At 46.0% G+C, this 15,698-nt stretch overlaps 1 protein-coding gene across 1 annotated transcript in view; it reads right to left on the bottom strand.

The window, feature by feature from the left end:
* Window positions 1-593: 593 nt before the first annotated feature.
* The window catches only part of Zc3h7a (zinc finger CCCH-type containing 7A), a 25,313-nt gene continuing 10,208 nt past the window's right edge, over window positions 594-15,698 (bottom strand). Inside the window, exons 11-21 of the mRNA XM_013011210.1 lie at window positions 14,734-14,914; window positions 13,282-13,478; window positions 12,081-12,181; window positions 11,199-11,380; window positions 10,754-10,830; window positions 10,042-10,175; window positions 9,571-9,676; window positions 6,801-6,909; window positions 5,252-5,385; window positions 3,943-4,106; window positions 594-1,506 (exon numbers count right to left, since the gene is read on the bottom strand). Coding sequence (XP_012866664.1) covers window positions 1,317-1,506; window positions 3,943-4,106; window positions 5,252-5,385; window positions 6,801-6,909; window positions 9,571-9,676; window positions 10,042-10,175; window positions 10,754-10,830; window positions 11,199-11,380; window positions 12,081-12,181; window positions 13,282-13,478; window positions 14,734-14,914 — 1,575 coding nt within the window. The 3' untranslated portion in view covers window positions 594-1,316. The remainder of the gene's footprint in view (window positions 1,507-3,942; window positions 4,107-5,251; window positions 5,386-6,800; window positions 6,910-9,570; window positions 9,677-10,041; window positions 10,176-10,753; window positions 10,831-11,198; window positions 11,381-12,080; window positions 12,182-13,281; window positions 13,479-14,733; window positions 14,915-15,698) is intronic.

The following is a 15,698-nucleotide window of genomic DNA, read 5'->3' as shown; positions in this document are numbered from 1 at the left end:
CCCCGAGCCTGCGCAGTCGCAGACTCTCTGGGTGACCACGCCCCCACCGACAGAGTCTGCGCGAATTGCTCGCGCGGCTCACGGCCGCGTCAGCCTCCGGTGGCGTCCGCCCCGCCCACACGGAGTCTGCGCAGGCGCCGCCGCGGAGCTGGTGAAATCAAATATTCCAGCCCCGGCCACGTCGGGGTGGTGTTGGGTGTGAATCGCGGCCCCGGCCCGGGGGACGGTGCTGGGTGACCCATTGCTGTGGGGATCAAAGCAGTCAGGTGACAGGTTCAGAGCCCAGGGTGACGGGGGCACGGGGCACCTGGCCCTCAGCTGACTTCAGCCCCAGTCCCGCCCTCCCAGTTGGCATTGTGTCACTGCCTGCTCATTAATAAAAAAGGTATTTAAGGAAAATCGACTTTTCTTGGCCGGCCCAGGCGAAAAGTTGAGAAATCCTTAGGATAACTAGGGATGTGGCTCTAGGGGTACAGCACCTTCCCAGCAAGTGCAAGGCCCAGAGTTCAAACTCCAGTAGTACAAAAACCATCCTGTGACTTCTAGTCAGTTGCCACTTCTTGATGGAGAAAAACCACACCAAAAGACCAAAGTCTCATATATATAAAATATTTTATTACAGGCAATATTGGTCCATACACTACACAATACCAACAGTACAAGTGTAATCGTTCAAAATCATCATTTAAACAGCAAAAGACCAAGAAATAAAATTTAAGTCAATTGATTATTTTTCAAAATATTCTCAATGCACATTATTCTGGTTCCCTTATTGTAGTGAAACATACAAATACAGAAAAATACCCCCATTTAACATATACTACTGTTAAATGGTTATTTGGCTTAAAATCTGAGTTAAGAAAATCCTTTTTAGCAACCTACATACAGATAAGTAGCAAACTTTTATTAAACAATTCATTCTGCTAAAACATGTAAAGAATCACATCCATTGTGTATTCTGACCCCAGCACAAGTGTCTGTTCTCTTGCCATGGTTCTTATCTGAAGGACCAACTCAAAGAATCATCCTAGACATAACCTTTTCCTCATCCCAACACACTTCATCCAAAAGTCCGTTCAACAGATGGCCACCAGGGCGCGGTCACTTCACCATTTGATGCCAACGGTTCTGTGAGAGCTTGGCCAGACCTGTGAAACATCCCGTTTTCCTACCTACTGTGGTTGCTGCTCGGGAGGAGGAGGAACGAGGTTCGCCACAAAGCAGGAAGGCTGCGGCTCCTCTGCCTCGCACCTTACAACACTTGTAATTTTTTTTCTGGTCAGTGCTCTGATTAGGTTACAGAAAAGCCAGCATTATTAGTTTAAATCTTTAAACAAAAAACTATATTTTCCAAAGTCATTATCATTTGGGGCAATTAAGTGATCTTTTCTTGCTTTGTTGAGCTTCATCTTTAGGGCATTTCTTCTTTCTTCCCATTCTTGAAGTTCAGCATTTCCATGTGCAAATTTACAGCCACTCCCATCTGGACAAGTGCCAGTCATATACCTGTCAGGAAAAGGCAACTTGGTGAGTGTACACAGGCATGGAAAGAATCCAGGTCAAGATTCCTGAAACTGGGCTGGGAAGTTGGCTAAGTGGTAGAGTGCTTGCCTTGCATGCATGAGGCCCTGGGTTCGATTCCTCAGCACCACATAAGCAAAAAGAAAAAAGCCGGAAGTAGTGCTGTGGCTCAAGTGGTAGAGCGCTAGCCTTGAGCTGAAGAGCTGAGGGACAGCGCTCAGGCCCCGAGTTCAGGCCCCACAACCGGACCCCCCCAAAAAAAAAAGATTCCTGAAACTATCACTTCGCTAGCTTTGTGATTTGCATACAACTTCTTGCAATCTTCAATGTGAGGAATCCCCTTCACCTCCACTGTGGATCAAACCCAAGGCCTGAAGGCCCGTTAAGTATACCTTCTACCACTGTAGCCAGCCTTTAGGGAAGCCTTAACACTAAAGATGAGTATTTTACTGCTATGATAAATTATTAAAACATATTCAATGACAGGAGAACAATAACTTGGGGTGGAACTCAGTAGTAGTTTGCCTAACATGTTCAAGGCCCTGAGTTTGACCCCCAGGACCACTTTTTAAAAAAAAAGAAGGGGGAGAGAGGAGTTGGGGAGGGAAAGGATGGTAGGGGAAAAACAAAGGAGGGGGCAACAATGCTTGATAGGAAATGTAGTCATTACCTTACTCATGTAACTGTAACTCCTCTGTACAGTATCTTTACAATAACATATGTGTATATATATATATATGTGTGTGTGTGTATATATATATATATATATGTATGTATATATGAAGGAAAAAATACTAAATGATGGGGAAACAGAGACCACAGCCACTCTTCGTGTAGAAGGAAGACCTCAGAAGTGGCAATAGGCTGGGTGTGGTGGCATACAATCAAAAGAAGAAAGACTAATTCAAAATTATCCAAGCCAGATGCTGGTAGCTCATGCTATAATCCTAGCTACTCCAACCCTCAACTGGCACAAAAGAAAACAAAAATTAGTTAGGATTTTTTTTCTTTTTTGTTTATCTGAGCAGGAACAGCCAAAGCCCAAGCTGATATCAGAGCTATACAATCTGGGACTACAAGTGTGTACTACCATGCCTGACATAGTTTTTCATTAAAATTTAACTTTTAGGCTGGGAAGGTGGCTCAGTGGCAACGTGCTTGCCTTGCATGCATGAGGCCCTGGGTTCGATTTCTTAGCACCACATAACAGAAAAAGCTGGAAGTGATGCTGTGGCTCAAGTGGTAGGGCGCTAGCTTTATGCTGAAGAACTCAGGGACAGTGCCCAGACCCAGAGTTCAGGTCCCACGACTAGCAAAAAAAAAAAAAAATTAACTTTTAAGAAAACAAAAGAAGCTGAGCACTGGTGGCTCACATCTGTCATCTTAGCTACTCAGAGGCTGAGATCTGAGGATCGCAGGTCAAAGCCAGTCCAGACAGGAACATCCATGATACTCTTATCTACAATTAACCACGGGAAAACCAGAAGTGGCACTGTGGCTCAAGTGGTAGAGCGCTTACCTTGATTTGAAGAGCTGAGGGACAGTGCCCAGGCCCAGAGTTCAAGCCTCATAATCAACCAAAAAAAAAAAGGAAAAAGAAAAAGAAAAAGAAAACAAAGGAAGCTGGGTCTTGGTGGCTCATGTCTATAATCTTAGGAGGCTGAGATCTGAGGATCACAATTTGAAGCTAGCCCAGGCAGAAAAGACCATGACATTCTTATCTCCAATTAACTACCAAAAACTGGAATCAGAGCTGAGGGCTCAAGTGGCAGAGTACTAGCCTTGAGTAAAAAAGCTAGGAACAGCACCCAGGCCCTGAGTTCAAGCCCTAGGCCTAGAACAAAAAGAAAGGAGTGATGGTTTTATACCATCATTTCCTTTGACCTAAGTTTTGGGTCTAGCATTAGAACAGAACTTAAAGGTCACCCCCAATCTGATGATCATTAACTTTTTTTTTTTGTGGTCGTGGGGTTTGAACTCTGGGCCTGGGTGCTGTCCTTCAGCTCTTCAACTCAAGGCAAGCGCTCTACCACTTGAGCCACAACACCACTTCCGGTTTTCTGGTCGGTAATTGGAGATTAGAGTTTCACAGACCCCTGGACTGGACTGGCTTTGAACCGTGATTTTCAGATCTCAGCTTCCTGAGTAGCCAGGATTACAGGCGTGAGCCACTAGCACTCAGCTGATCATGAATTTTTGAACAGCGGGTGATGCAGAGAGCCAGAGAATGATTGCTGAGAAGGTGCATGTAGATGAACACGCTTCTCTGCACAGTTCTCTGGGAAGACGGTTCAAGGCAGTCTGGGAAACTCACTGAGTACTGCCACCACAGCCGGGAAGACAGAGCAGCTGTGCATCCCTGAGCCCCTGGGCCCGGCACCATTCAGTGACCCCTCCCCCCCAACCTTACAAGTGACCTACCTCTCACAAATACTAAAATAGCCTGTGGGGAAGCGGTGCTGCCAGCAATACTGGTCGTCTTCTGTGTGGAAGACCTTCTCCTTGTGCTTCTCGGACGAGATGTGGCCCTGCCACTGCTTCTCGCTGTTACAGTTCTTCCCGCACATCCAGCAGTGGAAGTCCACCTAGTGAGTGTGTGTGGCAAGACACGCGGCTGTCAGAGGTCACCTGAGTGCAGACTGGCGCCCAGGCCCAGGAGGACCAGGTGCTACCTGATCTAAGACCCAGACCACTTTCAGGGAGCTGGGCGAGGCTACATGACTCAAAGTCAGAGAGGGTCAGGAAAGGGGCACGTTCTGGAAGCAAGCATCAGCAAGGAGCCAGAGGAGCCAGGGTGTACACCAGGGCATTCAGTGGGCAAACCAGTGTGCAAAACCAGTGTGCAAACTCAAATTCTCTGCCTAGAATTCAGGTCTGTGGCAAAGCCAGGAGGCCATGAGAGCCTGAGGTGTGCCAACTTAAGAGGGCAAGCAGCAGCTCCACTCCATACACAATAACTGAGCCCTCAGTATAGGCAGGCTGGTGCCAGGTGGCAGAAGTAAAGATGGTGGCCCTGAGGGGACCATCCTCCTCAGGAGGCACCAGTCACAAAGAGATAGAAGTGCTGTGACAGATACTGAAGGAGTACCCGGGGAAAGACTGTATTTCCTAAGGGTACTGGGCACAGTGACACCAGCCCTGCAGGGCAATAGATAAGCAGCAAGCCTGTATGAGATGCCATGTACCATACCAAAAGAAGCTGCAGCATTTCATGGAGATTGTGAAACTCAGCAGGCAGGAAGGACCATAGCTTAAGGACAAACACACCAGGGATTCAGAAAGTGGGTTCTGGGAATGTATACAATGGAGGGGTCATGCAGACTCTAGTGTGCTTTCTTTTTTGCTGGTCATGGGGCTTGAACTCAGGGCCTGAGTATTGTTCCTGTGCCTCTTTGTGCTCAAGGTTAGTGCTCTATTACATGAGCTACAGAGCCACTTCTGGCTTTATTTGAGTAGTTTACTAGAGAAAAGAGTCTCACGGACTTTCCTGCCAGGGCTGGCTTTGAACTGCAATTCTTAGATGTCAGCCTCCTGAGAGGCTAGGATTATAGGCGTGAGCCACAGTGTCAAGCTCCAACATGATCTCTAGCACGAGGAGACAACAGCAAATGGCAGGAGCCCGTGGTGGAGAGGAGCTGGCAGCAGTGGGCAGCAGAGGGGAGGCAGCGGGGGATGGAGGCAGAGCTGGGGAAGGGGAAAGGAAAGGCTTCTGGTGTGAGCAGGTACTTACAGTAACTTCAGCATAGTCTGTTGGCATATGGATTTGTTTCCCATTTTCCTTGTTTGACTGGCTGGCTACATCATCACTCTTGTCATTTTTTTGACTCTTGAGCCACAGTTCATAAAATTGCTCCATATCTTGTACTAAAGAAAAACAAACCACTTTCAGCAACAATGAAATGGACTTTTCATATGGGCATGTGTGATCACATGCGCGCGCGCACACACACACGCACACGCACACACACGCATACACACACACACTCACGCACGCACGCACACACACACACACACACACTTGTTTCAGTCAGCATACATTTTCTTTTTTTTGGGGGGGGGGCCCGGGTCGTGGGCCTGAACTCTGGGCCTGGGCGCTGTCCCTCAGCTCTTCAGCTCAAGGCTAGCGCTCTACCACTTGAGCCACAGAGCCACTTCCGGCTTTTTTCTTTTTGCTTATGTGGTGCTGAGGAATCGAACCCAGGGCTTCAGGCATGCAAGGCAAGTGCTCTACCACTGAGCCACCTTCCCAGCCCCTCAGCATACATTTTCAAAACAAAGCAAGGGCTGTATTAGACAGGCGACTCCAGTCCAGCCTCAGCAGCAGATAAACCCATGCGCAAGACCCAACAGATAGCAAACAATTCTCCACATTAAGTAACTTCTCCCTGCATGGGCAAACATGTGGGGTGCTGAAATCTCAGAACAGCCGCAGGTTTTGGCCCAAAGAGCCTCGGCACCATTTTGTGTCATCCTATGTGAGACCTATTAGACAACTTGGGGGCTGGGAGCTGATACGCTCTCCCTGTTCACTGAAAAAGATGAGAAACAGACTCCTCCAGGGTCAAGACTGACCCTGGTGGGAGTCACCCATGGTGCCATAGTCCCAGAGGACCGGCATGCTGGGTGTGATTACAGTACCACTGGGGCTACCTCCTGGCAGTGGTAAGAACAGGTGAGGAACGTCACTGACAAGCGCTGATTTGGGGATCTGCAGCCTCGGCACTGCTGACTTACAACCTCTCCTGCTTTCTGCTGACAGCTGGCCCGCAGTGCAGTGGGGGGTACTTAGCAATGACCCTGGGCTCTCTTCAAACTGAGAATCTCCCTGTTTAAAACTGGTCCTGGGGCTGGGAAAGTGGCTCAGTGGTAGAGCGCTTGCCTTGCATGCCTGAGGCCCTGGGTTCGATTCCTCAGCACCACATAAGCAAAAAGAAAAAAGCCGGAAGTGGCGCTGTGGCTCAAGTGGTAGAGCGCTAGCCTTGAGCTGAAGAGCTGAGGGACAGCGCCAGGCCCAGAGTTCAGGCCCCACGACCGGACCCAAAAAAAAAAAAAAAAAAAACTGGCCCTGCTGCCAGGCGTAGGTGGCTCACGCCTGTAATCCTACCTATTCAGGAGGCTGAGATCTGAGGATCACGGCTCAAAGCCAGCTTGTTTTAGTACTAGCCTTGAGCACAAAAGCTCAGGGACAGTGCCTAGGCCCCTGAGTTCAAGCCCAGAACCAGCTCACGGGAAGCTGCATGCTTCACGTCACAGAGGGCAAGACAGTGCAAAGAACTTACTCCCATTCTCCTTCATGTAGGTCCACACTTCCCGCTCCTCAAGACTATGTGCAAAAGAACAGTTCCCAACATACTGACACTTTTTCCCAGAAGCAATGTGGTTGCACAGCTGTAAAGAAAAGCACACACACACACACACAAACACATATGCTTTAAGATGGAGCAGCCTTTGTCAATTAATAAGCCTTACTATGATGCTAATGCTCAGAAGTAAGAGTTTTTAAGTACGATGGACTTGATTTCATTTAAATTGACTGTGATCCCCCAATACCTGAGATGATATTGATAGTAGAGGTTTCTATAGTAACAGAGAACATTGTACAAGACAACGCTGACAAGCTCACACACTGAGTGAGGACCTTCCACCCCTGCAGCTCTGGTCCTCTCCACCTGATGGCTCCTACCCTCCCAGGAAACAAACCTCGGGGCCTCCAGGTCAAAAGCCAGCTCCAGCGGCCACCAGACAGTCCCAGGGGACTTTGCAACATCACCCACTGAGAACAACACAAGAGCTAGCCGCACTCCCTAGATAAGACTGATCCGACGACAAACGGCACACCACGAGGCTGTGGAGTGACAGGGCTGTCAAATAATGCCTCGACTGGGCATTGCTGTTTTGATGTGACAAAGGACACATGGTGACACCGGTAGGAAAATGAAGTGACAGCGACGACAGAACAGGCCCTTCCTTAAGAACCATGACTACCTAGAACAAGAGGCATCCATTGCCTTCTCTTAGTAGATCCCAAGTTCTAATACAGCTTATGATGACTGATGGTAGTTTGTGTTACAATTGGAACTCAGATAGTGTTAAGTAATTAACATTTGCTTTAAAAAAAAAATAACCAGTCTAGGCTGTGGATGGTTGACTCTAAGAGCAGTCAGCCCTTAACACTGCCCATCTTCTCTCTTGGATGAACTCAGCGCCCCATCCTGAAAATCTTCTGCAGGAAGGTGGCAGCCAAGAAACAATTCTTGTCCCCGACTTTCTCATACCATCCCTGCTCAAGGCCCAAGAGGCACTCAGTGGTGTCCCTAAGGAAAGACGTCCTTGATGGCTCACAACAAGGAGCAGGAGGAAGAGAAGTATAATGAAGCAAGGCTGAGCACATGGTTCAAGGGACAGAGCCCTTTCTCAACAAGCAAACACAATGTCCCCAGTTATTCCCCCACTATCACAAGACATAGACCACACAGCCAGGCACCAGTGGCTCACGCCTGTAATCCTAGCTACTTAGGAGTCTTAGATCTAAGGATCATGGTTTAAAACCAGCCCAAGCAAGAAAGTACATCAGACTTTATCTCCAATTAACCACCAAAAAGCTGGAAGTAGAGCTGTGGTTCAAGTGGTAGAGCATCAGCTTTGAGGAGAAAAACTCAGGAACAGTGCACAGGCCCTGAGTTCAAGACAGAGGACCACGGCTGGGAATATGGCTTAGTGGTAGAGTGTTTGCCTAGCATGCACAAAGCCCTGGATTCGATTCCTCAGTACGACATAAACAGAGAAAGCCCGAAGTGGCACTGTGGCTCTAGTGGTGGAATACTAACCTTGGGCAAAAGAAGCTCAGAAACAGTGCCTAGGTCCTAAGTTCAAGCCCCAGGACTGGCAAAAAAAAAAAAAAAGTAGTCCAGGCACTGTGCTGGGTTTCAGAGAACCATATTGGTAACTGCTCCCTATGATGGCTGAGCAAATGAGGCTGAGTAACGACAGGCCCTTCTGGCACTCAGAGCCCATCTCCATTCACCTGCCTATACTTTCCACACACACAGAGTGTGACTGCTTCTTTTAGAAATGACCCTTAACAATGTCTAGGAGGAGGAAAAGGAAATAGCTGCTGAGAAGCTGCACAGCAGGACAACACACACGACATGAAAGTATGACCAGCCATCTAGCACCCAAGTACCATGGCTCCGGGAAGCCTCTTTCCCCCTTCCTATAAAAGCAGAGTCCAGAACCACTGTGGGGAAGAGAGAGCCAAGACTGGTCCTTGGGACGCGTGCTAAGCTTTCCAAAGCTGTGAGGTGATAAACCCATCGCCCTCTTCCTCAAATCTTTATGGCCATTTATCAGCTGCTGCCCTGTTTTCTGGGACAAGAAGTCCTCCATCTCTCCTCTGTGGGTGCAGAAAGCTGGCTGCCTGGCAACACGCCACTGTCCCTGTCCCTCAGGTCCAGTGGATCACGTGTGGACTCTCTAGATCCTCTCTTGGCAAAGGAGAGGTCTGGGGACAACACAAGTGATCTTCCTGGCAGTCATGGCCATGACCAAGGACACTCCTGACTAAGCTGCCTTGGGCAGAGGACCACATGCTCTGGACGGGCACCGGGCCCCCCCCGCTGCCAGCTACCTGAGCAAGTCCTGTGCCACCGAGACACTGGCTTCAGTGAAGCAAGCAGGAGCGATGAAGAGGCACCACAGCCCTCTGCGCTAACACACAGGCCTAGAGTCCAGAGCAGACCTGAGCAATCAAAGTCAGGTGACATTTTTCTCATCTCCTCTAAAACTGATTCCGTAGAAAAACAAGTGAAATTACGCCCAAAACCAGGATCTATGCACTCTGCCCAAGCACCCCACAAACTCGCCATCCATGTGAAAACTGCCACGGAGTCACACAGCTAAGGGGAAGGGAGGGCAGGAGCACTGCACTTCATCCCTACGCATGAGCCTCATTAAAAGGCTTCCATTTCCAGGCAATTACCACTACTTGCTAATGATTTGAAACGCCTAATTTTTTTAAAAAAAAAAGTGGCTTAAAAATTACGTATGTACATCAAACTGTAAAGGCATTTGTTTCTTTGTGGGGAGAGGACGGATGTTCATCCACTTCTTACGTTCAAAAGACATCACTCTCATCGCCCGGCGATCTTTGGTCCACCTAAGGAAAATGGAGTTCAGAAAAAAAACAGACACACGGGGCAAAAGGCACAACAACACAGGGAGGTACACACTTGTACCTGAAGGACAGAGGTTTTCCTCTCTCAACACTTCTAAAAGAAATGCCTCGTGATTATCATTTCCTGCTGACACTTTGAAGCATTCCCTAGGAATCCTAAACAGGTGGATAGTGGGAAAACACAATTTTGGAATTCTTAACTAATCCTAAAAAGTTCTTCCGCTTTGTGATTACCCCTGCGATCTACCTGCCCTCCTTGGAGCCTGACTCTTTTCTCAGGTGTGTGGTCTCATACCTAGGAAACAGGTGGTTACAAAGCAAGCACTGCTTCCTCCCCCAGTACTTACGAGTGCATGGCTTTTGCACTACAGTATTTCCTGTTCTTGTCTGGTTCAATGATTTGGCCATTTCTCAGACACTGAGCACATACAAATTTTATCTTCATATTAAGAGATCCAGGCATTATTTGATTGCCAAATACCTTAAACAGAAGATCCATATGTTAACAGAAAACTAGATGTCTAAGTACAAAACACTAAATCATTACACACTTTTCTTTCATGATAATATACAATTATATATATATATACACATATATAACACATGTATGTGTTGTATATGTGTGTGTCTATCTTATAACAAAACCTCAATACCCCTCACGTTTATGCAAAAATATAAAATAAAGGTGGACTATAGATGCCAACCCTCAACTTGCAAAAGCTAGTTTAAACTTAAGATTGGTTTGATTTTGATGGCCATTGAGGAGAACAACAGACAAGCAAGTTATGACAGGTGGGAACCAAAATTAAAAACCTAACCCTCCTCTCTTCCTCTATGAGCCCCAACTAAGCTAAATAAGAAAACAGTACCCTCCATTGTCGTCACATATTGTACAATATCTAATTTTATAACAATGGACAACTAAAACCAACTGTTTTCAGAAGAATTGCTCAGCTGCATGGGATGTGACTGAGGAGACTGAACTGTCCATGACCATCACGGTCCCCACGGGCCGTGACAGGAAGCCACCAAACACAGAAAGCACACAGGAAAAGGTACCTGAGCTCCAGGCCCGACTGCTTCCAAATTTTGCCAATACTGTTTCGATTCTTGAGCAATGGCATCATGTGAAATACCTGGTGGGAGATAAGAGAAGCCTTCCTTTAGATTTTGCACTGAACAGAAGTCCACCTCCCACTTGCGGTCAGACTCAGAGAACCCTCCACTCCCCAGGTATTCTTAGACCGCCTGATCTATCCCCAAGGGTGAGTGGTACCACATTATCCCTTTTCAAATAGAATATTTACAAATACAGCTTGTGTCATCTGAGCAACCTGCCCCCGACCCGTGATACAGTTATGAACTTGTATCAACTCAGAGCAGACAGTACAGGACCAAAGCAGCAGCGAGCGCAGGAGCCCGATGACAAGGGTGCACTCAGCCCCTGCACCTCGCGGGCCCTGGTCCTCAGGCCACCAATTTGAACACTGAGCTGCGAACCGACCTGTTTCACTCTGCATAGTCCAGACTTTCAGCTCCACTAAACTGTGGGCATAGAAGCACTCATCTTCCCGCTGGCAACCATAGCGAACCTCATGGCGACACAGGTCAAGCTGACACTGACCATGAAAAGAACGGATTTTAGAATATTTTACTGTTGTCTCTCGCAAAATGTGGACGAGGCACCTGCGATGAAAACAGAGACATTTTAATATCCTTCTGTCACTATTGACAAGAAATATGCATAGACACGCAGGCACACACACACAATGGCGTGGTCTAGACTGGAAATGACAGAGACTCCATTGTAAATCTTTTTATTTTTTCCTTTTTGTGCCCGTACTCAGGGCCTGGATGCTGTCCCTTAGCAATTTTTGCTCAACAGCAGCACTCTACCATTTGAGACACAGCTCCACTTCTGACTTTTTGCTGGCTAATTGGAGATAAGGGTCTCAAGGATTTGTCTACAAGGGTTGGCTTTGAACCATAATCCTCAGAACTCAGCCTCCTAAGTAGCTAGAATTATAGGTGTGAACCCAACCCACTCAGCCTAACCCATTGTAAATATTTATCAGGAAAAAAAAAACGAAAACCAAAAAAAATTATGCAATTGTCAAATTAATGTGGATGGTAATTATATTTTAGACAAAAAACTCCATACAACCTTATCATGAGAACCCATAATAAATGATACTATTCTGTATTAGATAATCCATTAATTATTAATCAAATCTACTAAAAGGCATTTTAAAACAGTCACTGTTGCTCTTCTAGACAACAACAGCAGGGCAGAAGTAATGTCTGGGAAAATATCACTACTGATTTTGTTTTGATCTAAGAAAGAAATTTATTTTGTCATTTTAAGAAGTAGAAACCATCAACATACTTATTGTCTTCAAATTCATGCTTTGTATCAGGGTGAGAACAGGCAGAAGAATTATCTTTATTTCTTTTACTTATCATTCTAGGTTTATGATCAAAACATTTCTGTAATAGAGAAAACAGAAAGGTTACCATACAAATAAATACAAACTGTGGTTTATGTATGTATGTATTTATTTTGGTGCTGGTACTGGGGTTTGAACTCAGGGCCTCACATTCTTGCTTAGTTTTTGGGGTTTTTTTATCGGTTGTGGGGCTTGAACTCTGGGCCTGGGCGCTGTCCCTCAGCTCTTCAGCTCAAGGCGAGTGCTCTACCACTTGGGCTACAGCACTACTTCAGGTTTTCTGGTGGTTTATTGGGGATAAGAGTCTCATGTACTTTCCTGCCTGGGCTGGCTTCGAACCTGGATCCTCAGATCTCAGCCTCCTGAGTAGTTAGGACCACAGGTGTGAGCCACCAGCGCCTGGCTCTTGCTTAGTTTTATTTGCTCAAGACTGGTATTTGAGCCACAGCTCCACTTCTGGCATTTGGTGGTTAATGGGAAATAAGAGTCTCCTGGATTTGTCTGCCTGGGCTGGCTTTAAACCATGATCCTCAGATCTCAACCTCCTGTGTACCTAGGATTACAGGCGTGAGTCAACCATTACCTGACCCAAACTTGGCATTTTGTAGACACAAGATATTGTCTTAACTCCAGAATCTTTATAAATATATTATTCTATTTTTTTTCTTTTTTCTTTCTTTTTTTGGTTGGTCATGGAGCTTGAACTCTGGGCCTACGTTCTATTCCTGAGCTTTTCTGCTCAAGGCTAGCACTCTACCACTTTGAGCCACAGTGTCACTTCCAGTTTTCTGGTGGTTAACAGGTGATAAGTCAGGGTCTTTCCTGTTCAGACTAGCTTCAAACTGCAATCCTCAGACCTCAGCCTCCTGAGTAACTAGGATTATAGAAGTGAGCCACCAGTGCCCACTACAAACATTAACCTTCACCGTGAAGCCTCAGTATAATTCTTTCTGGTAAAAGTAATACTACCATTTACTGAGTAACTACATGATCTTATGCCAGGGTCGCCTGAGGCCTTCCTACTGCCAGGCTTGCCAATCAGAAACTAGCACAGAGCCTTCTGCATGCTGGACAGTCCTATATTACACAATCAGCACCAAAACTAATCTTCCAACAGAAAAGAAGTCTCAGAGAAAGCACCTCACAAAGGAATATAAATTCTCCAAGGTGCTCTTGGAGAAGTTTGCCCACAGAAAGATTGATCTTCCCATTGCCACCAAAGAAAGCCTCTCGGCTGAAAGCTCCCTTTCTCTCCAGGGTCCAGATGTCTATCTCTTCCTGGCAATAAGCAAATGTGCAGTGGCCGGAATAGCGACATTCTTCCTCAGCAGCCACATCTAGAGAGACACGGAGGACGAGACATTCAATCATGGTTAACTGTTTTTGCAAACACAGCTTCAAGCAATCATTTTTTTTTTTTTTCTGTCAGTCATGGAGCTTGAACTCTGGGCCTGGGCGCTATCCCTCAGCTCTTCAGCTCAAGGCTAATGCTCTACCTCTTGAGCCACAGAGCCTTCTTCCAGTTTTCTGGTGTGGTTAACTGGAGATAAGATTCTCACAGACTTTTCTGCCTGGGCTGGCTTTGAACCTTGACACTCAGATCTCAGCCTCCTGAGTAGTTAGGATTACAGGCATAAGCCACCAACACCCGCTTTAATAATATTCTTATTATTATTCAGGGATGGGTTGAATTTAGTCTTTGAGTCAACAGCTTTTACTACAGACAGGCAAAAACTGCTTCTGTATGCCTGTGTATTCCATGTAAAATCAAAAACCATCTTGGGGCCATTTAAACTCCATCAGATCAAGCAGTTTGACAAATGCAAAAGTGCCAGATTCTCTCAAAAAGCATTTGACAGCCAGACACTGGTGGCCCATGTCTGTAACCCTTGCTATTCAGGAGGCTGAGAGCTGAGGACCCAGGTTTAAAGCCAGCTTCAGCAGAAGAAGCCAAGAGATTCTTATCTCCAACTAAGCACCAAAAAGCTGAAAGTAGAGATGTGGGTCAAGTGGTAGAGCGCCAACCACGAACAAAAAAGACAAGCTAGAGGGCAAGACACTGAATTCAAGCCTCAGTAACAGCACAAGAACTGAGAGAGTATCTTAAATAGAGCAACATTCTCAATCAAAGTTTTAGTTCAGTGTTCTGATTCTAAATAGACAGAATTTTCTGTTTAAAATTTGGTCAAAATCTTACTTTTATAAGGCACCATAAAGCACACATAAAAGACTACAAACAGCAGTAAAAATGATACAGAAATGCCAAGTGCCATTGGCTCATACTTGTAATCCTAGCTGAAGAAGCTGAGATCTGGAGGATTAAAGTTTGAGACCAACAGGCAAAAAGTCCTCTAGATTCCAGCTCCAAAATAACGAACAAAAAAGCAAGACTGGGTATATAGCAGCAGCCTCGCAGGTAGGAAGCCCTGAGTTCAAACCCAATATTGTCCAAAACAAAGACTCCGATCTCAATTCAGGGAACCTGCTATCAACTCTCTGTGTAAGTATTTCTCAGAAGTCAATATTGGAGCCCTTACAAAAACCTGTAGTTAACTTATTACTTATGTAATAGATGGTAATTACAATATGTACCTTTACATATATAATATGGTCCTTCATAATTTGTTTTTGTTGGTCTTGGACGTATTTTTTTCCATGATTTATCTTCAACATTCTTTATCCTACCAATTAAAATATCTTTCTTACATTTATGATCTATAGTAGCATGATAGGTGAAATCCATTAACTTAGGGCCTGAAAAAGATGTAAAGAGGATTATTCATACACACGAGGAATGCTATGCCATTCATTGTAGTCCACAGCACCCCAGGTCAAAGGGGCAGGCAGGTGACCACTGCCCACAATCTCAGCAAACACCTTCAGCCTAGCCAGGCAGACGTTCACTTTTATGCTCAAAGCTCTCTTCAATCCAAGTCCTATCAAAACATATATTTACTTAACTTCTAGGGACATAATGTAGATGGAAATTCTGACAGCTTATCATAAAAGTCAAGAAGGGGCAGCTGTCAGAATGTTTGTGTCCAGGCTACTGTCTGCATCTGGAATAGCAAATAAACCCAGTTCCCCAAAAGCAAACCAACCCCTCTCCCCACCAAAAAAAAAAAAAAAAATCAGAACTGATTACACTCCTAATTTGAAAGTAGCCAAAAAAGAGAACTTTGATTTTCCTAACTGCTGCACCATATCATATAGCTCTTAAATATACCCTTGGAGCAAAAGGACTTTCCTGTTAGTTTCACATGAGAAATAAAAGTGTACAGAAGTGCTTGCTTCAGCAGCACATATAATAAGAGTGTACAGAAGGGACTAGCAACTTCTCAGAGTCCAAATGCCCTATATGAGAAAGGGAGGTGCTGGGGCTGGGAAGGTGGCTCAGTGGTAGAGCGCTTGCCTTGCATGCCTGAGACCCTGGGTTCAATTCCTCAGCACCACATAAGTAAAAAGAAAAAAGCCGGAAGTGGCGCTGTGGCTCAAGTGGTAGAGTGCTAGCCTTGAGCTGAAGAGCTGAGGGACAGCGCCCAGGCCCAGAGTTCAGG

The sequence above is a fragment of the Dipodomys ordii genome, unplaced genomic scaffold, assembly GCF_000151885.1.
Source record: "Dipodomys ordii isolate 6190 unplaced genomic scaffold, Dord_2.0 Scaffold14, whole genome shotgun sequence".
NCBI lineage: Eukaryota > Metazoa > Chordata > Mammalia > Rodentia > Heteromyidae > Dipodomys > Dipodomys ordii.
The sequence above is the reverse complement of the archived record's forward strand: the minus strand, read 5'-3'. Positions and strand labels throughout refer to the sequence as shown.